At 40.5% G+C, this 23183-nt stretch overlaps 4 protein-coding genes across 6 annotated transcripts in view; 2 read left to right on the forward strand and 2 right to left on the reverse strand.

Moving 5' to 3' along the window:
- Positions 1–35: 35 nt before the first annotated feature.
- On the forward strand, positions 36–1124 carry LOC128256461 (glutathione S-transferase theta-1). The gene is given in 5 exon segments (XM_052986839.1): positions 36–255; positions 314–416; positions 482–798; positions 859–879; positions 882–1124. Coding segments are annotated over 5 exon segments (684 nt in total). The 5' UTR covers positions 36–137; the 3' UTR covers positions 1007–1124.
- Positions 1125–1298: 174 nt separating this feature from the next.
- On the forward strand, positions 1299–2401 carry LOC128256462 (glutathione S-transferase theta-1). Its single transcript, XM_052986840.1, has 4 exons — positions 1299–1513; positions 1571–1673; positions 1737–2053; positions 2114–2401. The coding sequence occupies exons 1-4, from the start codon at positions 1396–1398 to the stop codon at positions 2251–2253; spliced, it is 678 nt and encodes a 225-aa protein (XP_052842800.1). The 5' UTR covers positions 1299–1395; the 3' UTR covers positions 2254–2401.
- LOC128256460 (retinol-binding protein pinta) lies at positions 2320–4997 on the reverse strand. Of its 2 annotated transcripts, none has more exons than XM_052986838.1 (4): positions 4716–4997; positions 3602–3958; positions 3169–3541; positions 2320–2666 (listed from the first exon to the last, which is right to left on the reverse strand). In XM_052986838.1, exons 2-4 carry the CDS (start codon positions 3913–3915, stop codon positions 2412–2414), a joined length of 942 nt encoding a protein of 313 aa, XP_052842798.1. In that variant the 5' UTR covers positions 3916–3958; positions 4716–4997; the 3' UTR covers positions 2320–2411. The 2 variants fall into 2 exon arrangements, with proteins under 2 accessions (XP_052842798.1, XP_052842797.1); XM_052986837.1 differs by having other exon boundaries at positions 4658–4996.
- Positions 4998–9111: 4114 nt separating this feature from the next.
- The window catches only part of LOC128256605 (matrix metalloproteinase-2), a 77122-nt gene continuing 63050 nt past the window's right edge, over positions 9112–23183 (reverse strand). For both annotated transcript variants that reach the window (XM_052987083.1, XM_052987084.1), the window contains 5 exons: positions 13578–13718; positions 13051–13196; positions 11362–12068; positions 11158–11299; positions 9112–10566 (listed from right to left, as the gene is read on the reverse strand). In XM_052987083.1, coding sequence (XP_052843043.1) covers positions 10013–10566; positions 11158–11299; positions 11362–12068; positions 13051–13196; positions 13578–13718 — 1690 coding nt within the window. In that variant the 3' untranslated portion in view covers positions 9112–10012. The remainder of the gene's footprint in view (positions 10567–11157; positions 11300–11361; positions 12069–13050; positions 13197–13577; positions 13719–23183) is intronic.

Raw genomic sequence — 23183 nt, forward strand, 5'->3', positions numbered from 1 at the left:
GAAAAACGACGAAGTTGAACTTTGAACGAATGGAGAGCTTTTTCTCCAAGCTTTCGGACACTCCATCTGATCTGGACTGTATTATTTTTTGTGTTTACCTCATTATTCCAGTTCAGCTGACAAAATAATTAGACAAAATGTCAAAGGCAATTAAGTACTATTATGATTTTCTGTCGCAGCCATCCCGCGCCTTATGGATTGGCATGAAACTGAGCAAGACTCCCTTTGAAGATTGCCCGGTGGCCCTGCGCAAACGTAAGAGTAAACAAAAATAAGTAAATAATAAAGCCGGCTGATGAATTATTTGTACCAGAGGAGCAATTGACCGACGAGTATCGGAACATCAATCGGTTCCAAAAGGTGCCGGCCATTGTGGATGGTAAATTTCAGCTGGGAGAAAGTGTCTCCATAGTGCGGTAAGTATTCCTTTTCCAGTAATTACTGGTTAATTTCTGAATTACTATACTACTATTTGTTTTAGTTATCTGGCGGACAAGGGTTTCTTCAGCGAGCAGCTGTATCCAAAGTCTCTGGAGGATCGTGCCCGTGTGGATGAGTTCCTGGAATGGCAGCACTTCAATGTTCGTCTGACCTGTGCCACGTTCTTTAGCAAAGTCTGGCTCTTACCGGCCAAGGGATTGGCTCCTGCCCCAAAACCGGAGGTTGTTAAAAAACTAATTAAGGATGTGGAAGGTAACTTGGGTCTTTTGGAACGCCTCTGGCTGGAGAAGGACTTCCTAGTCGGAGATAAACTCACTGTGGCGGATATCTTTGGCGCTTCGGAAATCACTCAGATGAGTAAGTATTTGCTTAAAACGTTTTAACATACATATAGCCTTAACGACTTTCCCTTAATAGAGCTGTGCCAGTACAATGTAAACGGAAGCAATTCCCCAAGGTGGCCAAATGGCTGGAACGCGTCCGAGAGACCACCAATCCCTACCACGATGAGGCCCATAGCTTCCTGTACAAGGTCGCCAAACAGGCAGCCAGTGCCAAGAATTAGTTTCTCAATTACAAATAAGAGAACCCTCTCGGTTTTGTTTTTTGCATTTATTAAATTTTTAAGACATCACTGTAACCAGCTTGTGCCTTGTTTTGTGTTTATTGTGTTCAATTAAATGTTGGCATTATTTTAAATGTTAAAATAAAACAATTACATGATTGATATCTTGAACTGAAAAGTTAATGAATAAATCATTTCTAGGGAATAATTGGAATATACATATTAGAGTGATGGACCCCATAGAGCGGGACAACAATAATGTGCCAACCAGTGCTGCAAGGTGGCGCTATTGATCTTTGCACCAGAGCTTTGTTTATTTTCGCTTTTCTCAGCTGGGAACGATTTCTTTGGTAGCCGGTTTGGATTGAAGACCAGAGCAATTGACCGCCATGTCCAAGTCAATTAGATTCTATTACGATTTGTTGTCCCCAACATCCCGTGGCTTGTGGTTAGCTCTAAAGTTGGGCAATAAGCCCATTGAATATTGCCCCATTGCCCTCCGTAAACGTGAGTGAAAGTACATAGCTCGTTAATGCTTCGCCGGCTAATTTATGCTTTATTTAGTTGAACAACTGACCGATGAGTACAAGAAGATCAATCGCTTCCAGAAGGTGCCGGCCATAGTGGATGGTGACTTCCATTTGGCCGAAACGATAGCCATCATACGGTGAGGCATCCACGTATTTTCAAATGGCTTCTTTTATGCAGGTAGCACATTGCCCCCTTGTAGTTACCTCGCTGACAAAGGCCAGTTGGATGAAAAGCTTTACCCGAAGTCACTGGAGGCCCGTGCCCGCGTGGATGAGTTCCTGGAGTGGCAGCACCTCAATATCCGACTGGCCTGCTCCATGTTCTTCCGCGATGCCTGGCTGTTTCCCATCAATGGACTGGCAGCCAAACCCAAGCCTGAAAGAATTCAAGAGCTGATCGAGGGCGTGGAGACGAATCTGGGTCTTCTGGAACTCATTTGGCTGGAAAAGGACTTTCTGGTGGGACAGCAAATGACGGTGGCTGATCTCGTGGGCGCTTCGGAAATCAATCAACTGAGTGGGTTCAAGTAAATTGGAGAATCTTTAGGGAATTGAACACTAATAATGATTTTTTTAGAGATCTTCCATTACAAAGTGGATGAGAAAAAGTTCCCCAAGGTGGCCAAGTGGTTGGATCGTGTCAGAGAAGCCACCAATCCCTACCATGACGAGGGACTTGCCTTTATCAATATGAAAGCAAAGCAGGCAAAGCTCTAAAGACTTGTTTACTTTTGGAGATTCAGAGACCACCTTATATGTTCTGAGATAACACGTTTGTAGTTGTTTTCCTCATGTTAGTTATTTAGTTTCGTTTTGATTGTATTTGTACAAAGTTAAAGATTAAAAATTACTATCTGCTATGTAATGTTTCTATGTTAGTCGATATCCAGTTTCCTAAAGGAGCCTTCGATGCCAAACAGGGATTCGGCATTGACGGGTTGTCCTCGTCTCAGCTTCTCGTCGGTGCCATAGGACACCTCCTCCTCGAAGAATGGCTTGTAGTCCAGAAGCTTTGTCCTCCATGTGCTGACCACATCTTGGATGGTTCCATTGCTGCCACCATATTCAGCTGGCAGGCACTCCTTGGGCACATAGTTGTAGAGGCTCTCCAGTTTGGAGTGTATGTGGAACTAACAAATCAAAATTCGTTATAAGGCATTTTCATTACTTTATGTATATCTGGGTGGTCCAAATTTTTAATCTAATCTAATCTAATCCAATTATCGGCTGTGAATTGATGCATTTAAGGCATTCCCGAAAAAAATTTGTTAAAAAAAATGCTTTTTAGGGTCTGCGCTTAAAATTCGAAGTTTATCACTCATACGCACTGTTGTTTTTGATCAACAATCTATTTTTAAACAGGTGGCATAAGTATTTGTGTTATTTTTTAAGTCTTCGTGTTTCTATTTTAGTTCAAGCGAGGTTAATAGTTTGACAAGGTTGGGATTGGTAAAAGAATTTGTTTGTACAAAATTTGAACTGGCTTACGAGTCGAATGAGTAACTTTAATGGAAACTTTGAGACCATTTTTTGGTTTTCGAATACATTTTTTGTTTAATAAAAACTACTATTTTTAATGATGATAGTTCTGTTTTTTTGGACCACCCTAATGCAGATGTATGAGAAACTCACCCGCTTTCGTATCTTCTCACTCATCAGACTCTTGGCAATGGACATAAACCTTTCGGCGCTGGCGGGAGCGTTGACAAAGTGGAAGCCCTTGGGCCTGTAGGGATAGGCCTTGTCACCCAGAACGGCCAGTTTCTTCACCAGCACAGCGTCGAACTGGAACAAGTGACCTGCCCCGACGCCCTTCATGTCGATGATCTCCAAAAAGCCGGATATCATGGCATTGTCGTCCTCGCGTATCTGAATCTCACCGATCATGGTGTTCACTTGGACGACCTCGGCAATGGAGTACTTCTTGGAGTCGTACTGGCCGTAGCGGGAGATGTGGATGCGAGGTCCATCTGGTTTCAAGGGCTGTGGCAATCGAAGCAGGCAGCTGTTATATAAAAGGAATTGTTACTATCTAAACTACGGACCCACAGTTACAGAAACTCACCCTGTTTCCAGAATGCTCAGTTGCTTCTCGCCCACAAGGCGATTCTTGTAGAGCTCTGGCACCGCTCCCCTCATGGCATAGAAGTTGTCCAACTTCAGCTTGGTCTTCTCCAGACTGTATTTGCAGCCGCGCAGAAAGGCCACCAGGAACTGGGCATCCTGTCTGGCCTTCAGATGCGGCTGCTTGGAGATCCAGGTGCGCAGCGTTTCGATGTCCTCATCGATCCTCTCCGGCACCTCGGCCAGCTCGTCGTGCGCCTTTTTGGCCAACTCTGGACTCAGGCTGCGTATGGCATTCGAATGCTCGTCTGACATGGCTACTTTCCACTTGCGACTAGGCTCCCCTTATCACCACCACCTGTTCGATGCAAAGCATAGGTTTGATTTATTGAAATTTTTCCATGTGCGATTAGACAACCGGTTGCTTTTGCACCCCCATTTCCGGCTAGTTATGACAGTAACTGGTGTCTTTTGTGGTTCGATTAGATAGTACCCATGCCATATGGCCACCCACTCTTCGTTACTGGAGCTCGACATGGTCATGGGCGTTGTTTTCGATTAGATTAACATAGCTTTCACTTAAGGGAAGATCTAAATCGCCGAAGGATTTCCAATTGGTTACAGTCATAAAATAGCAAACAATTAAAAGACAATCTTAAGTCGGAATGTCAAAGGAAAATGTTGCTTATCAGCAAGAATCACCTTATCTGAATAGATTATCAACTAATGCATGGATTAAAATTAACAGAATACCGGTTTAATCACAGTCATAAATATTGAATAACAAACAAGGATAAGAAGACACTAAGTCAATCATATAGATTCAGCTTATCAGTGGGGTTCACTGATCTTGTCTACGATTGGATTTACTTGTTCTTTAACAAAAGGCAAACAATCTAATATATTTAATGGTAATTAGCAACGATAGCAACGAAAGATACGGGGATCAACAATCAGTTGACAAGTGCTCAAAAACCCAGATATCAAGGTTGTCTTGCACTGGGGCTTAAAAGCAACCGCACGGGTCTAGCTCTACGTTGTCGCGACCTCTACTCACAATTGTCTTTAATTTAATATTAGCTGTTCTATATACACATAAATGCATATGAATGTACCTATGTGCATATATTATATGCGATATTATACGTGATATATGCCGCCTCCTCGCGAAAATCGAGTGTTGAACCGCTGGCTTTGACTGTGGGCGCGCGACTGTCACCGACTTGCCGTGGAATCGCCGATTTTGGGTATGGTTCTGGTTTCGGCTCTGTGTGTGTTTCTGGGCACGATGGAACTGTGGAACTTCGCGAACGTCACGGCTGTGAGACATGGTGACGCATAACCTAATGACAGTCAAACCGCAACGATACCCAGGTGGAAACCACCGAGCGACTGAGAGATCTCGCACTATAGTCATTGTAGCCGGACCAGCTGCTCTGGTGAATGTTACACTAAATTAACACCTTGTGTCAAACGACAGCTTATTCACGGCGATAAGATAAGGTCCGCGGCGGCCATTAGCGGCGATGTAACCATTACAATAGCATTACGATCGGTGGGGATCAACACTCCTTCAGATAACGCTGGCACAAAGATGAACCGACAGGAAGTGGACATGCCCCATACATAATATATTATTTGGTATTCGAATAAAAACTAAAACTTTCACCTGTTTCACCCGCCATTTTTATCAGCACACTAACTTTTCAGATTTCCTTCAGCCTTGTCTATACGCTGAGATAACGATATTATCGCTAATGACACATTTTTTTGTTTCTGTTGTGCGGTAAAACATATACGACACATTTATATCGAATAGGGTTCCCATTTAGGTGTTATTTTTTAGCTCCGTCATCATGGTAATGTCAAATTTGTGTACATCAGGGTCGTAGAATTATGGTCGGTAGATATATTTTTGGGGTTTTTTCGACAATCCCTTCTCTGTGCTACTAAAATTGGTTTTTTGTTATGTCTCTCAAATAGATAATGGTATGGCCCAGTAACAAGTTTGTTTTTGAATATTTTTATTTAAAACAGTTACTAAAAAACAATGGTTTTTAAGGGACGACTAAACAACTTATTTCCGCTGTTTTAAAACAACATAATTTCACGCGATCCTATGTCGTTTGAAAACATTTCTGTAATACTATTTTTCAGAAACTTATTAAGGAGTTACAGATTAGTGACCAAAGTGACCAAAAACCTGCAGTTTTAAATCCATAACTTTTTATTCAGGGATGTTAAAGTGGTATATCTCTAAAGATTAGTGGCTTAAGTCTTTAAACATCTGCATTTAAATTCAATTAGAAAACATTGGGTTGTTATTCTTTTATTTTAACTCCTTAATTATTTTCTGAAAAATATCATTACAGAAATGGCACCAAAAGCCTACAGTTTAAGTCTCTAAAAAATTGATTTTAATTTTATTTAAAAATATTGAAATGTTATTAGTACGATATAACTCCTTAATTAATTTCTGAAAAATAGCATTACAGAAATGGCATCAAAAGCCTACAGTTTTAAGTCCATAACTTTTCTTTCAAGCATCCAATTTCGAAGTGGTATATCTTTAAAGTCTTCTGGCTTAGTTCTCTAAAAATCTGCGTTTAAAACTTGGTTTATAATTTCGGGCCGATTTTTTGCCAATTTCATGATGTAACCCCTTTCTAAATCTCCGAAAAAATGGTCTGTGCAGAAAAGAGAGCAAAAACCTGCAGTTTTAAATCCATAACTTTTCTCTCAGGCATCTGATGCCAAAGTGGTATATCTCTAAAGATTCGTGGCTTAGGACTCTAAAGATATGCATTTTAATTTTATTTAAAAATATTGAAATGTTATTAGTACGATATAACTCCTTAATTCATTTCTGAAAAATAGCATTACAGAAATGGCACCAAAAGCCTACAGTTTTAAGTCCATAAAACTCTCTCTAAAAATCTGCGTTTAAAACTTGGTTTATAATTTCGGGCCGATTTTTTGCCAATTTCATGATGTAACCCCTTTCTAAATCTCCGAAAAAATGGTCTGTGCAGAAAAGAGAGCAAAAACCTGCAGTTTTAAATCCATAACTTTTCTCTCAGGCATCTGATGCCAAAGTGGTATATCTCTAAAGATTCGTGGCTTAAGACTCTAAAGATATGCATTTTAATTTTATTTAAAAATATTGAAATGTTATTAGTACGATATAACTCCTTAATTCATTTCTGAAAAATAGCATTACAGAAATGGCACCAAAAGCCTACAGTTTTAAGTCCATAACTTTTCTTTCAAGCATCCAATTTCGAAGTGGTACATCTTTAAAGTCTTCTGGCTTAGTTCTCTAAAATCTGCGTTTAAAACTTGGTTTATAATTTCGGGCCGATTTTTTGCCAATTTCATGATGTAACCCCTTTCTAAATCTCCGAAAAAATGGTCTGTGCAGAAAAGAGAGCAAAAACCTGCAGTTTTAAATCCATAACTTTTCTCTCAGGCATCTGATGCCAAAGTGGTATATCTCTAAAGATTCGTGGCTTAAGCCTCTAAAAAATGAATTTTAATTTTATTTAAAAATATTGAAATGTAATTTTTACGATATTACTCCTAACTAACTTCTGAAAAATAGCATTACAGAAATGGCACCAAAAGCCTACAGTTTTAAGTCCATAACTTTTCTTTCAAGCATCCAATTTCGAAGTGGTATATCTTAAAAGTCTTCTGGCTTAGTTCTCTAAAAATCTGCGTTTAAAACTTGGTTTATAATTTCGGGCCGATTTTTTGCCAATTTCATGATGTAACCCCTTTCTAAATCTCCGAAAAAATGGTCTGTGCAGAAAAGAGAGCAAAAACCTGCAGTTTTAAATCCATAACTTTTCTCTCAGGCATCTGATGCCAAAGTGGTATATCTCTAAAGATTCGTGGCTTAAGACTCTAAAGATATGCATTTTAATTTTATTTAAAAATATTGAAATGTTATTAGTACGATATAACTCCTTAATTCATTTCTGAAAAATAGCATTACAGAAATGGCACCAAAAGCCTACAGTTTTAAGTCCATAACTTTTCTTTCAAGCATCCAATTTCGAAGTGGTACATCTTTAAAGTCTTCTGGCTTAGTTCTCTAAAAATCTGCGTTTAAAACTTGGTTTATAATTTCGGGCCGATTTTTTGCCAATTTCATGATGTAACCCCTTTCTAAATCTCCGAAAAAATGGTCTGTGCAGAAAAGAGAGCAAAAACCTGCAGTTTTAAATCCATAACTTTTCTCTCAGGCATCTGATGCCAAAGTGGTATATCTCTAAAGATTCGTGGCTTAAGCCTCTAAAAAATGAATTTTAATTTTATTTAAAAATATTGAAATGTAATTTTTACGATATTACTCCTAACTAACTTCTGAAAAATAGCATTACAGAAATGGCACCAAAAGCCAACAGTTTTAAGTCCATAACTTTTCTTTCAAGCATCCAATTTCGAAGTGGTATATCTTTAAAGTCTTCTGGCTTAGTTCTCTAAAAATCTGCGTTTAAAACTTGGTTTATAATTTCGGGCCGATTTTTTGCCAATTTCATGATGTAACCCCTTTCTAAATCTCCGAAAAAATGGTCTGTGCAGAAAAGAGAGCAAAAACCTGCAGTTTTAAATCCATAACTTTTCTCTCAGGCATCTGATGCCAAAGTGGTATATCTCTAAAGATTCGTGGCTTAAGACTCTAAAGATATGCATTTTAATTTTATTTAAAATATTGAAATGTTATTTTCACGATATAACTCCTTAATTAATTTCTCAAAAATAGCATTACAGAAATGGCACCAAAAGGCTACAGTTTTAAGTCCATAACTTTTCTTTCAAGCATCCAATTTCAAAGTGGTATATCTTAAAAGTCTTCTGGCTTAGTTCTCTAAAAATCTGCGTTTAAAACTTGGTTTATAATTTCGGGCCGATTTTTTGCCAATTTCATGATGTAACCCCTTTCTAAATCTCCGAAAAAATGGTCTGTGCAGAAAAGAGAGCAAAAACCTGCAGTTTTAAATCCATAACTTTTCTCTCAGGCATCTGATGCCAAAGTGGTATATCTTTAAAGATTCGTGGCTTAAGACTCTAAAGATATGCATTTTAATTTTATTTAAAAATATTGAAATGTTATTAGTACGATATAACTCCTTAATTCATTTCTGAAAAATAGCATTACAGAAATGGCACCAAAAGCCTACAGTCTTAAGTCCATAACTTTTCTTTCAAGCATCCAATTTCGCAGTGGTATATCTTAAAAGTCTTCTGGCTTAGTTCTCTAAAAATCTGCGCTTAAGACTTGGTTTGTAATTTCTGGCCGATTTAAACCCCTTTTTTAATATTCCGTTGTTCCATATAGATAGCTGTAAAACTGAAAGACAAGTTTGCATAGAAACGGACGGCCGGACGTACAGGCGGACTTGGCTAGATCGACTCTCCTAGTGATGCTGCCTCATTCACTGCGTTGCAAACTTCTGACTGAAACTCTAATACCCTCTGCAAGGGTATAATATTGCTAAACGCAACTTTTTGCTTTAATTGTATTTATTTATTTTCGTTTCTGTAAAAAAGTATATAAAAAGATAGTTTGCAGCTTAAGTATCTTATGTAAAATTAACTAGAAACTAACCAAAATGTAAGATTTTCGTTTTCGCTCAGTTTATCTTTCGTTTACAATCGCGCTGAATTTATGATAATATCACATTTACATATAAATAATTAGAAAGGGTCGTCAAAACATGAATAAAAAGCAATGCTGTACTTATTTATAAGGCAGTTGTGGTTTCGAATTTCAACATTGAAATTTCGACGCTTCCTGTATGTGTACGTACTTAAAATATTATTTATTCCCACATCAAGTATAATAATAGTTACTGTATAATCTTGAATATTTATCTTATATATGTATATGGTATATATATATCTGGTAAAACAGCCCTGCTATCTGTCCAATAGATGGCGCCAGTGTGCACAATTGGCAAGTGTCCATGAATAAATCATCCAGTGCCGAGTCCTAGATTCATTTATCTGTATGCGACTCTCATTTGGGTGTTGATTTATTTGCCTTAAATCTAAAGAAAGGCCGCTCGGTGTCGTCTTTGGGGGCATTTAAGCGCCAGACTGTCACACAGTTGCGCTCTGCCATATAGATCCTATTAGATCTGCTCTGGTTTTTATTGTATTAAAAAACAATTTTTTTTTACATATTCGAACAGTAAAATTACATTATAGAATTTTCAATAGTAATTATAAAAATAAAATAGTTTCTTGGTTGCACATCGTTTAATGTTCAATGTTTTCATAAACAAAACTAAAACCAGAACAGATCTTTATGTGTCCTTACTAAATCGTTTACTTTATGAAAAATACGAGGCGAACCGTGGTTCTTAATGCTAGAGATCGCTTAGCCTAAGACCTCCATCCAATCTTAACTCCGCCAGATGGTGGTGGCAATCAGAAGGATCGGCAGCAGGATAACGAGGCTGATCCTGATCCCTTGCTGCGTGGCTCCACTCCTCCCCGTTTCGTCGCTGCCATCGCCCTCGCTTTCACCCGAAACCAAGGACGCCGTCCATCGCTGCTCATCGTCCACCTCGTTTTCACTACGAACGCACTGCATCCACTTCCGCGACGACAACTTGGGCCTGGCATGGGCCACCTTCATGAGGTCGTCGTTGAACTCCCAGTAGCCCAGGTTCTTGAAGAAGTACGTCTTGCCGTCGGTGTACTGGAAGGCCGCATCGATGTTGTAGCCCACCCCCGACCAGATGGCCATGTCGCGCGGATAGTCCAGCTCCACCTGGCCGGTGTAGTCATCGATGCGCCAGTACAGAGTGCCGCTGGTCAGGTAGGTGCGGTTGTTGTGGCCCCACACGAAGGCGGCGTCGATGTGGGTGAGAGTGGGCGGCAGACCCAGGCTGGCCAGCGGCTTCGGGTAGCCAGGCAGCAAGGTCACCGAGTTGAACACATAATACTCACGTCCTGTGGGGAGAATATGCAAATATAGAAATCGGTTAGAGTGGCAATTCGTCTTGATACTCAATAGGAACAGTGTTTTATATATTTGTGTCCATTATTGTAAAAAGAGTTCTTGTTATAATACAAATAAATTCTAAAAAAGTCCCGAATTTATTATTTAAAAAGGTATTTACAAAACTTAAAGTTTTGAAGAGTTCTTACAATAATACATATAATTTCTCAAAATAGTTCAGACTGCATTACGTTACATTAAAATGTTTAAAAATCTATATGAAGTATTAATGGAATCAAGAAGAATTATTGTTAGTTTTGAATAATCCAAATTAAGACTTATTAAAAAAAAACAAAATGCAGGCTACATTGTTTAAAATGTAATGAAAATATTTAAAAATCGAAATAAGAATTAAGTGGAAACAAGAAGACTTCTTGTTACAATAAATTCTCAAAAAATAATATTATTACTATTTGCAAAGGTTTTTAAAAAATGTTTAGTTTTTAATAATTAAAGTCTAGTCAGTTTCTTTATAGTCCAATTTAATTTACTTAAGCTTTATGACCACAATTTCCACTTAAGGTTATATTTTGTTTACTTACCAATGAAAAAGACAATTTGTCGCTTTTTGTTTTCATATACGGCATCCACATTGGTGAGGTTCACGGGTAGAGCAGACCAATGCCTCCTGGTTTCCGTGGGATAGCCAGGGTACAAGCCCGAGGCTCCAATGCGCCAAAGGTACTATGAAAGAAGATGATATATGTTATATGTAAAAGAGGTTTTTAGGACAAAAGAGATCTTACCGGTCCCCGGAAGATGAACAGTTCGTTGCGGAACATTGAGATGGCATCGTAGTAGGTCATGCAGGTGTTCGGCTTGAGTTTGCGTGGCTTGTTGTTGTTGTTGTTGTGGTGGTGGAACTGCCGGTGTCCTCCAGTGGCATACGGCCGGGTTGTGGTTCTCGCAGTGGTTCTTGTTGGGGCGGTTACTGGTTGGCGGTTGCCATTCCGCTCCCGATTCGCAAGCTCCCACTCGTGACGCACGCGCTCCCGCTCCAGCCGCTCCCGTTCACGTCGGCGATTGTCCTGCTCCTGCCGCTCCTGCTCCTGGCGCTCACGCTCCTTGAGCCTCCGCTCCTGCTCCTGGCGCTCACGCTCCTTAAGCCTCCGCTCCTGCTCCTGACGCTCCCTGGACCAATCGCGTTCCTTATTCGGATTGCTGTTGGGATTTTGCCTGGGTCTGTAGACGGGTTTCTCCGGCTTAAAGATCAGCGTTCGCATCGTAGTAGTTGTGGTGGTGGTCGAGGGCGTGGTGCGCGGCCTATAGGGTCCCCAGGTCTTCTCCTTGGAGCCGTACAGCTCCTGGATGCCAAGGCGGTCGTCGTCGGGCAGGTTGCCGTCCACCTCGTTGTTCTGGTACCACGGGAACATGATCGCATCCGAGTTCGAGGAGTGGCCCAGACCCAGCGAGTGACCCAGTTCGTGCAGGGCCACGTTCAGAAAATTGGTTCCTGCAACGACAGGACACGGAATGCAACATAAATACGCTGACTGGTTAATGGCGGGCCAAAAGGGGGGGGTTAAGACGGGCTCGTCGCCTTGACGACATTGTAAGTGGCATAAAAATGGCGACGCTTGCAACATTTTAAAATGGCTGCCAACGTCACGCGTCATGCTGACAATTTTTTATTGGCATTAAAAACCATTTAAAATGCCGAAGCACTGTTTGCCGTTCGCTGGCGTTCTTGGGGCCTCACGGGGTCTGGACTTTGGACTCTGGACTCCGGACTCCGGACTCTAGACTGACGATTTATTGTGCTAAATTACAAAAGGCAAGCGGTCGACTGCAGGCAATGCGTCGCCAGTCATGGTCTCCTCTCCTGGTTTCCGAATTTTTGGCCTTCTTCGCTTCCCGACCCATTCCCTACCGCAACGTATAGAGCATTTATTGGTTTTGCTCGCGTGTGGTTTCGGGTTTTCATGCCCTCCACATACAAAAAATATTCGGAGCTTTTGGGCCAAAAAAACAAAAATAAATATCTAAAATCTGGTAATTAAAAATGATACCAAACCATTATAAACATTTTTGACAATAAAAAAAGCCTTTTGTTTTATTGATTTCTTATTTTAAAATTCCTCTTTTTTTACTTTGAAGCATTTTTATTTGCCCATTTGTTAAAAAAGTTTATTATTGTTACAATTTTTAAAACTTTCATGAAATTCTGTTTAAAAGAAGAATAGAACTTCGCTTCTTCATGTTTAACATATTTGTTTTATCTCATTTTTTTTTTTTAGAATGGTTTATGCTTTGGTAAATACTATACTATTTCCTGACTGCATATCCGAAATTCCACCGCCTACTTTGCGCCGGGGGACTATAATGCAATCTAATGCAATTAATTCAGCTCAAAAGTTGAACGCAATTATGTGGCATGGCCAACTGCGTTGATGAACTGCACTAACATCCACACTTTTTCCCACATGTACACCTACCGTGTCTGTCGTCGGAATTGCCATCGAAGTTCCAGGTCTCGTCCGCATCGAAGTGGGCATCTCCGCCACGGTCCTCGCCGGGATAGAAGGCGTGGGCCAGCACCTGACCAGGTCCATCGAATTTATAGCCATCGCCGTGGCCGAGCCTGCAAAAAGGAAATGGCGCAGAGATGCCGGATAAGTTCGGTGTTTTCCGAGAGTTACGAGTTACGAGCACGGCCAGGGGGAAATCATATTCACAGCTTATCTAAAAACAAGCAGCTCCGCCATAAACTCTTTGATTCGAACTGGGTCCAGAGTCCTGAGTCCTGTGTCCAGAGCACCTCGTGTGCCCCATCGACTTTGTCATCGGTGGCATTTCATCATCGCCGTCGTTTCATGGATTTAATACTTGGCTTATTTATCGTTCGCCTGGTTTTAAGTGCAATTTTATGTGCGTTTGTTTATGGCACTAAAGACTCGCTTTTTATGATCTCCCCACCTACCGTGCTTTCCAATCCTCCCTAGAGAACATTGAGTATACGCACCGTGCAAAGAGTATTTGTATGTCAGCCTGGTCGCTGTAGACCTCGCGGAAAGTCAGCTTCGAGTTGTTCTCCCAAACATTCAGGGCTCGGCGCACCAACACCCGGACCTTCGAGGCATCGGGCATCGTCTGGTTGACCAGGCTGCAAAAGACAGGAAAGACAGGGAAACATGATATCAGCATGCTAAGATATTCCACTTTGTAAGGGTTCCCCACTCTTTTGCATAATCCCTAACGCCGGAGAAAGTTTTTCACACACACACAGAAAGAAATATGAGGATCAGTTTGTTGATTACAATTGCATTGCATTTTAAACTTGAAACTTGCATTGTAAATTAATATTAATATTGGGGTTGCAACAGAAACCACTGGAGTGTCGCAGTCACTTCGTAAAAGTATGCAGTAAAAAATTTACATTAGTTATTCGGAATCACTATCATGTGTCTTCCGTATTCAAAATATATTTTTGCTTTTTCTTAGACATCTTTAAAAGTGATTTCAAAATCCAAGTGATTCTTTTGGTAGCCTTGTGTCAAACGAAAGAGTTTTAAAATATATAATAAATTTAAATTGGATCTGGTGAAATCTATAAACACACAAATTTAAACAAAATACAACCCTATTTGACTTTAGACTTTCGTTTGAATATATCACTCCTTTTTTTACTGTGCATATCTTGAAGTCCCGTGTCTTTGTCTTGTCTTGGGATATTTAGCTAACCGCTAATATGGTGGCCAGTGCCATCACCAACCCACCCACACACACTCCACTTTCACTTTGCCATGCTAAAAGTTTCGCTCACTTAAAGACATGGGCGGGCCGGACTTTGGTGGTTTTCACTTAGTTTAGTATTTTGCAAATTCAGCGCAAAGTTTGGCAAACACACACACACACACAATCAACACTACAGAGTACCTGGCAACTTGGATGGAAGGAAACCGCAGTGGATTCTGGCTTTTGGGGACAACTCTACACTGGCGACTTTGCCCGATTTCCGTCCACAAAGTTTGCTCTTCCCTTCGTTCCGGCCAAACTGAGATATCTGTGTGCTGCTGCCGTGTTTCCACATTTTATGCAAATTAGTTATGTTTCTTTTATGCCCAACACACACCCTGGACCCGTCTGCTGCTGTTAACTAACGTAGAAAAAAACAGGTCCGAAAGTTGATCCTTTTTTTGCGGTTTACCCAGTACCTAGCTTGCTTTTCTGCCGTAAGCTTTCTCCTTCCCAATTTGCCAGGCTATTTTTTCGCTTTCTCCCAACCCCGTTTTAGCTTAATGGCCAGGATTCTCTAGGTGCGTGTTGTTCTGCAATATGCATTGAGGCATTTAGCCACTTGCAGCCCGAGTGATCGGCTCACTTAAATGGCACAGCCTTGTTTTGTCCCTTCTCTCTGTTAAACCGCTTCGTTTCCAATTACATTTTTTCGAGCCATTAAGCCAAGGGACAGGCAGATTGCTAGGCATCAAAAATAGCCTTTCGTTATTGGTGAGCGGGACAGGAAACATACAAGTTGCATAGCAAATAAACAAATATGACCACCCTGATATTAAATATTAGTAATAAGGTTTTATAACTAAAGGAAGTATTTCCTCCAATGGAATGACTATTAAGGGATTTCTAATAAAGCTAATATAAAATTTAGCTAGTATACATCCTTACCCATAATAAAATTTAAATTTTAAAACTACGTTTTATGAATATAAATTTATTAATTCTTTATTACTTATTATTCTTTATCACTCATTATTTTGTATTATTTATTCTACTTTATTAAACTTCATTAAATACTTAGAAATACCCTATAATCTACCCATTTGTATCTATAAGATGTAAAGGGGTCCAAGATGCGAAACTTTCTTTCTACAATCTACCCATTTGTATATATAAAATATAAAGGGATCCAAGATGCGAAACTTTCTTTCAAAACTGTCTTTATTACTTCTTGATTTTTCATTGGAATGAAATCCAAGGACTCAGCGTAGTTCAGCCTCCACTCATCTTTCGGCAACCGGCTTACTTACTTAGAGGCACACACACACACATTCTGCGAAAACATCTTTGGGCGCACGTACTGTCAACTGCCGCATGCCACATGCCACATGCCACTTGACCTGCCACATGGAGAAGGGACCTCGGACCGGCTTGAAACTTAAACCCAAACTCTGACTCTTCTACTTGTATGTCCGACTCCAAACTGAATCACCGTGTCGCAGTTCATTTCCATCGCTCGACAAAAACGTGCTCAATTGCAACGCCATTTGTTTGCTCGGCTGTTGATCTGCCGGGCACAAGCCTTTTGGATTCGGATCTAGAATGGCAAGGGGAGGGGAATGGTCATGGGCTTGACTATGGCTATGGAACTGGAACTGGAGACCGTTTGTCGTTTGCTATTTGCGCAGAGCTTGTTGCTTGTTGCCAGGGTAAATTAACTCAAGCCGTACCCCGTTCTGCCACCAAACAGTCTAATCCCCGTTTGTTGGGACACTCCGACTCTGGCGACCCTTTGTCGAGCTAATTCTGTTGCTGCCGCCTTTGGATTTAAATGCAAACCGCTGCAGTGCATCCGGTCACGTAGCCATTTGCAGTTGCAACAGTCCCACTGACGCAGCTTGACCTCTGTTTGTCTTTGGCATGTCACTCTGTGTGCCCAGCATTTAAATTATTATGAGACCGACAGGCGGCAGGACGTTTCCCGACGCTTTTCCGGGGGTTTCCGGGTGTTTCTGGGGCTATACGGAAAAGCGGAACGTGCACTACGGTTTCGGGAAAGGGAGTGCGACTACCTGGTCGTCTGGGAAAACGTGTGCTTCGGCCAATTTGTAGCCTTACACGTAAAACAAACTGAACAATTAGCCAAATGGCTGGAACTCACTCTCTATGGCCTGTGAATAACAAAAGAAAATCATTTGGCTGCGTTGCCGGGTCCTTTGTGCTGGCCAAACAGCAAAATCATTTTTCACCTAATACTTTGGACACTGCGAATGCTATTCTTGACCCACAACACTTGAAAAATAAATTAATAAATTTAAACCCACTTCATTAGGGTTACTTTTAAGCAAAAAATGTCCAAAGGAAAATTTCTCATTTTAATATAATCTACGTTAATAATTTGAAATGAAAAAATTAATTTCTAGGTTTTTAGTATCAATATTACCCACATGTACGCTATTATCAGTAGTTATTTCTTTGAACTTATTTCATTCCTGGTAATGCAATTTATTAATTATGATTTCATAACGTTTCTTATCGTATCTTAAGAAGCTCACAGTTGAACGGAAGCTATTACAGAATGAATTTCCATCTCATCGCTATTTTCCTGACCTTTCTAGTAAGGACTTTAAAAGGAGAAACCTTTTCATTGACTCAGTTTGTTACTATTACTATAAAAAAATAAATGATAATTTCTGGGTTATCAGAATGATTTTTACCAAGCCCAAAAAAGTAAAGAAAAAGACAAATAATAATAAGATATTTAAGAAAGGAAATATATATTAATTAAAATCTTATTCACTTCTGAAAAACAATTAGATTTAAATGATATTCAAATAAATTTGAAATGCCCAATTTGGCTAAATATCAAGTGCGGTAATATAAAGACAGAACCTGTTCGCAAGCCTTTGATATTATCACCGCAAGCAAATCCTTGGCCCGATTTTCCTGTTCATCTCCGCCAATGTCGCCATTACGCCAACCCGTGACAACTGAAGGCAGCCGGAGTCGCAATATATCAGCCGACACACATGCGAATTTTGATTAAAATTGCACCGGGACAGGACAAGCCAGGATATAAGAGGTATCCTCGCCGTCTGTCTGTCGATGGCAATTGATTGAATTGAGTACACCGAGCCATGAAATGTTTGTCCGCAGGCTAACAACTAAATCACCGTCGGCAGTCGGGAAAAGCTTTGCATGAGAAGTCGGCACTAAGTCATGGCCAAAATAGCGGGGGCGGTCAGGTGGAGGGGGGCGTGGCCGTACCCGTACCCGTACCCGGAATAAAGATGCCGTAATGGAAAAAGCCGAAGGCTCAGACGGCTGCTGCGGGCATTGAATTTTGCAATTTCTCCTCAATCGCATAGATTTTTCTTTCGCGCAGAGACAATTTCGTGCACATTTTACTCGAGTTTTCCTGCCATCAACTTCCGCTGAAAGTTTTTCCAGCTTTCTTTTTTTTTTGTTAAAGTTTTTTTTTTGATTTTCGCTTTGTTGTCAGACAGCTATCGAAAAAGTTTCGCCATGTTTGTGCTGCTGCTGCTGCTGCAGCTAGCAAAATGAGTTTATTTTTTGCTTAATTTCGCACAAATTAAAACGCTTGGAAAATACGAAATCTTTCTTTTTGGCCATTTTTCCTTGTCGTCGCGGCAAAACTTTGCTTCGCCTTGAAATTTCTCATATACAGAGGATACATCGAGTCAATTACATAACTCTCGTTGCGAGGGTTTTCATAAATATCCAAAAGCTCAGCTGGACGCACTTTCGACACGAGCTGTAAAAGTGCTGCTGCCTGAAAATTTCACTGAAAGTGCAAAGTGGCAGGAGTAGCATGTCTCATAAGTGTCCAGCTCAAGTTAGTTTACTCAGGATATAGCAGCCAGAGAGCCACCAAATCGGGGTTAATTTAAAGCAAGCAGCGAAACTTTATCGAGCTCTTGAAAGCCTGCCCTGATTTTCCGGGGTAGCTCATTTCACTTTTGTACACCTGTTTGGAAAATCTCAGCTCCGCCCCATCGACAAACATAATTATGTTAACCGTCTGCTCAACATTAAAAATGTAAGCCTTTCCGTATGCGATGTGTGTGTGTGGGTGTGAGTAAAGGGCTAAAAAGGGTTTTTTGACACTGAGTGGGAGTGGAAAACTCAATAAAATAGCTTAAAAGCCAGGCCAACCACCGCCCGACTAAGTCTTGAAATAACAGCCCGGACAGACTGTCCGGTTTTACGTGGTTTTCCCCAAAAGATTTGGCCCGAAAGCCACAAAAACCCACACGCAGAGCGCAGAGGGAAAAACAAATGACTTTGCATCTTGTGTTGTCATAACAAATTTAATTAATAAATAATCGCAATTTGGCCACAGGAGTAATAACGGAAAAAGTACGACACAGCGAGTAATAAATGGAAATTTGCCATTAGCCAGAGACGTTTGGAAATTGACAGAGTCACCGAACACGCATGCCTATACCCAGCCAGATAGATATCAAAGCCACTTCCCGGTGACAAGTCTCAAGTGCTTTAAATTGCAAATGTTATTTTCTCGTAGAGAGCTCGCAACCAGGCAGACGACCGACACATGCGGGATGCCCCAAAGGCCCCAAAAGGTAAATATTTGCCACAAGAAGCTGCCACCATGCCAGCCCTCTCAATTTTTCGCCCCCAGGGTAGGAAATCCAGTTGTAGGAGTGGAAGAAGCCTTCGAGTTCCGGAGGTTGGCGATATCAAATGGTATGCCTCCGCCTGCCAGTGCCATATGCACTTATAAATTTATTGCCCAAAATGATTCTTGCCATTAAGCATTATTAAATTGACATGCTACTGAATTTTGCTCGCAGCCTCTGAATTCTTAGGTTGTTTGGCATGTTTCTTCAAATAATTTAGGATATTGGTTGCATTTTTAAATTAAATTTAACTCTTTTAACATAATGAAAATTGCTTATATAGTGTTGATGATGATTTTAAAATAAAATGATTGAATATATTGAATATAATTAAATTGATGATTTTTTAAATTTATTTAGCACTTGTCATTATATAATTTTCCCTACTTTTAATTAAATACACACTCTTAGGAGCTTATTTCATGGCTAACACGACTTCTCTCATATTATATATTTTTTAATTTTTTTTTAAATTTTCTTGATATCTTTCATAGGTGCCAGTTAGATTTGTGGATACTCTGTCCTGCTATCGCTCACTCAAGGAGGTTGTGATGGATACCATATCGAAATAACATCACACCCAGGTTGAGTGAGTCAAAGCAAGACAAAATGCTGCTAACTTTGCATCGGTTTCACTTTTGTCTGGACAAGCAACTTTCGGCACTTCATTTACCAACTTTTGCCAAGGCTTAGGGTAACAATAACACTAACACTACGTAACTAAGGCTAACAGGCAACAGTTTCATTTTGAAGTGGAAGGACTAAGTCCGCATCCTGGGAAGACCTGGAAAAGGGCCCGAAAAGGGACCACTTTACGCATGACTTTTGGCAAACAAATTGCATGTTTTATACATTTTTTGATTTGTAAGTTGGGGCTTTTCATTTGGACTGGGTTCCGAGTTCGATTCCGAATCCGAATCCGTTTCGGACCCGGACTTACGCCCTAATTGAGTGGCAGCCGCATGTTTTATTTATGAACAGAGCTGGGTAGCAAACAAAAAAGAAACAAAAAACACATAAAAAAGAACAAAAGAAGGACTTGACGTGGAATGGCTGCTTAAATTAAGAATCCCCACTAATTTGACACTTGATGGAATTGAAATTTTTTAATGCTGCTCCTGCGGAAAAGGAAGGGATCTGCAAAGCCCGCTCGATTTGCAAGTGTTAACAATGAAGCACTGATAAATTTGTATGTGTGTGCGGGTATAGTGTATAGTACATGTGAATCCTTGGACAGCATACACAATAAGTATACGCAATAAATCATAAAATAAATCGCTTACATTCATCGTCGTCAGGACACAATGCTCCATTCAGTTCGAGCCATTGCTGTTCCGCTTTTTCCTGCAACTGCCAGGATACGTCTAACAAGCTGTCACAAAAACCCCTGGCACATAGATGTGCACGGAGAAAAAAATAAGGTAAAGCGCGGGGAAATGAGGGGAGGCTATGGGGGAAAATCTATACAAAACCATTTGACAAGCAAAGGCGCACCACATCGTGGCAAAGTAAGCAGTCAAGCCTGGGCGCCAAACGATGCGCAACGTTATCTAAACTTCGACAAATGTGGGTGGCCCACGTTGCTGGGGGGTTCGGTTTCACAGCGAAAGGTAAGAGCTATCCCCTCCCGTCATCAGCAGGTAAAAGGATCGAAGCACTGTCGCACGCTTTTCAATCAAATTCAAATTTACTCAGCACACAGACACAAATTCAACTGTGAAAATTTAACACATTACCGAGCGGAGAGAAGTGTAGCACACAAATTGGGGCCGCATTGGGAAGGAGTTTCCTGCGGATATACGATGGTTTTCCAAGCAGCAAGGAAAGGCACAAAGTGAACTGCGGTTAATGCATATTTAATATGCAATCTGTGTGACAGGCACTGGGAGATGTTTAAATGAATTTGCATATCTTGGGGCCATCAATAAGTGCAATTAAAACTGCTCTTGCGAAGCTCCTTATTAAATTTGGATATTACATTTTAATTTGCAATAACTTAAAAGTCACTTGACTTACAATGTAAGTTCACTTTAAAACTTTTCGTATTTGTCACTTAGTGGTTGTCTGCCTTCAATGCATTTAAATAAAATTGGAAATAAATTATTTATTAGTGGTTTCATTTGGCAAAAGGAGAAGCAAATTGAAAATCACAAAGAAAAGAATAATATATTAAATCTAAAATTTATAGATATTGAATTTAATTGCAATTACAATGACAGGAATAACACAAATTTGAATTTTTCATAAAATTCTTGATGACAAAAAGTTGCTCATATGAGTAGCAATAACAAATGTGAATTTCAATTTTAAGATCTTTCTAACAAACTTTTAAAACTGAACTTTCTAAAATTAATTAGTGGCATATATTAAGAGAATGTCATAAAATATTTAAATTGTAAACAATTCTAATAGTAATCTGTTTTTCGTGCTTGTGGAAAGTTTAGGTTTTTACTACAAATATTTGCCACAACTCATTAGAAAGTTTGTGATATTTCATTATTACTGCATCTGGCCGATGTAGTTACAGTTACCAGAAAATGAAACCCAGTCACTGCAAACTCTCAACAAGTGAGCCACTTAATTACGTTATTACAGCTTACAGCTCGTCCCAAAAGGGCCAGAAATATCAAGCGTATATCATGTGTCCCATAACTTTGCCCGTTCCCCCCAAAAACTTTTCACCGAAAACTGTTGCTAAATATTTAAACTCCGTGAGCCACAGGGATTGGGCCAAAAGCAGATTCCATCAGTTGGACAGCCAGCAAAAGGGCGACCTGGTTTGCTTTTGGACATTTTTAAGCACGCTTTGTCGGCTTTGCGCTTTGCTTTGCTGCTTTGCTTTTGACCCCCCAAAAAAAGCAACATTTCGCTGGTATTTACACTGGCGACTGTCGACTCATTGGGCGCTTACTGCTTTGCGGTGTTTAATCTACTTTGCTTATGCTGCAGCTTCCCCATCCGTTTGCCATTCGTCCTTCCGTGGGATTTTCCCCCTTTCCCCCCCCCCTGAAAACCAGAGCCCGAACCCGAACACCAAACCTCCAGCCCATCAACATCATCCGCCAACATCTGTGTTGTACATGTGTGTTTATCCCGATTTTGTGCGCCCCTCTTTGTGTGTTTTCGCTGGCTTGGCTGTGTAAAAAACAGCTTAAGCTGCGTTTCACTGACTTTGAATTTTTTATGCGCTAAGTCGACCCCGGCAAGCGGTCTCCTCCGGTTCACAGGCGGACTAAGCTGCTTTCTGCGCTGCTTTTCTGGTTAACTGCATGCCGAACTCATGTCCTCGGTTTGCCCCCAAAAAGCACTGAGAGAAAAGGCCTTCGAAACTTGGGGAAAACACTCTAGACTCTGGAAATTGATCTAAATCAAATAAGGGTTAACTTGAGTATTGCCTAAATCATGAATTTAAGGTTGCAACTTGTTTAATAACTTTACTAAGATTCAACTATTCTTGCTGGAATAACTTGTCATTTGACGATAGACCCCATATTTTTCTTGCAGTGCATTGCTGCCTTGTTTGTTTGGAATGGAGTCTGCTCAAATTGAATTGCACATTTGAGCGCATTCACCTAAATGCAAATCGGATAATGGAGGATACCTTTTCCTGCCGGGGCGTCGACACTGCACTAAATTGTTTGGCATTAGGAGTGCGACTCCCCTGCCATATTCCACACACAATTCCGCACAACACTCTTAGGGAATGTATGTACACACCGGGCTATCATAACAACTGCAGAATGCAGCTGGCCATAACGCTTGGCATTATCGAAGCATTTTGCATAGCAGGATGCCTCTGAAGAAGAAGCCAGCTCTCCAGTTGTGCCCCAAGGTAAAGTCAAAGTCATGGCCCAAGCAGTGGCAGAGGGCAGATAGAGACATATTGAAAACATTAAACAGCTATCAGCCGGATACGTTCGACTTTATTGATTTCAGCTACCCGCTTTTCCACTTTTTCCATTGTGCTAGTCGGAGGAGTGTCGAAGTACGTACTTTGATTTTACAACCCGTCGGGCAAAGGCAAAGCCAAAGCCAAAGCCGAAGCCAAAGTGTCGCACAACTGAAACTCACCTGCAAAGAAACCAGAGAAAGAAATTGAAATTTTAGTCAATTGTATATAAAGCAAACACTCCCAGCTTATATACCCCCTCATATACATATTTATGTTTATTTTGCTGACAGCATAAGCTCGCGAAAAACTGGTTGCTGGGGACAACTGAGAACAGAGAACA

Source organism: Drosophila gunungcola (assembly GCF_025200985.1).
Source record: "Drosophila gunungcola strain Sukarami chromosome 2R unlocalized genomic scaffold, Dgunungcola_SK_2 000020F, whole genome shotgun sequence".
Classification (NCBI taxonomy): Eukaryota; Metazoa; Arthropoda; class Insecta; order Diptera; family Drosophilidae; genus Drosophila; species Drosophila gunungcola.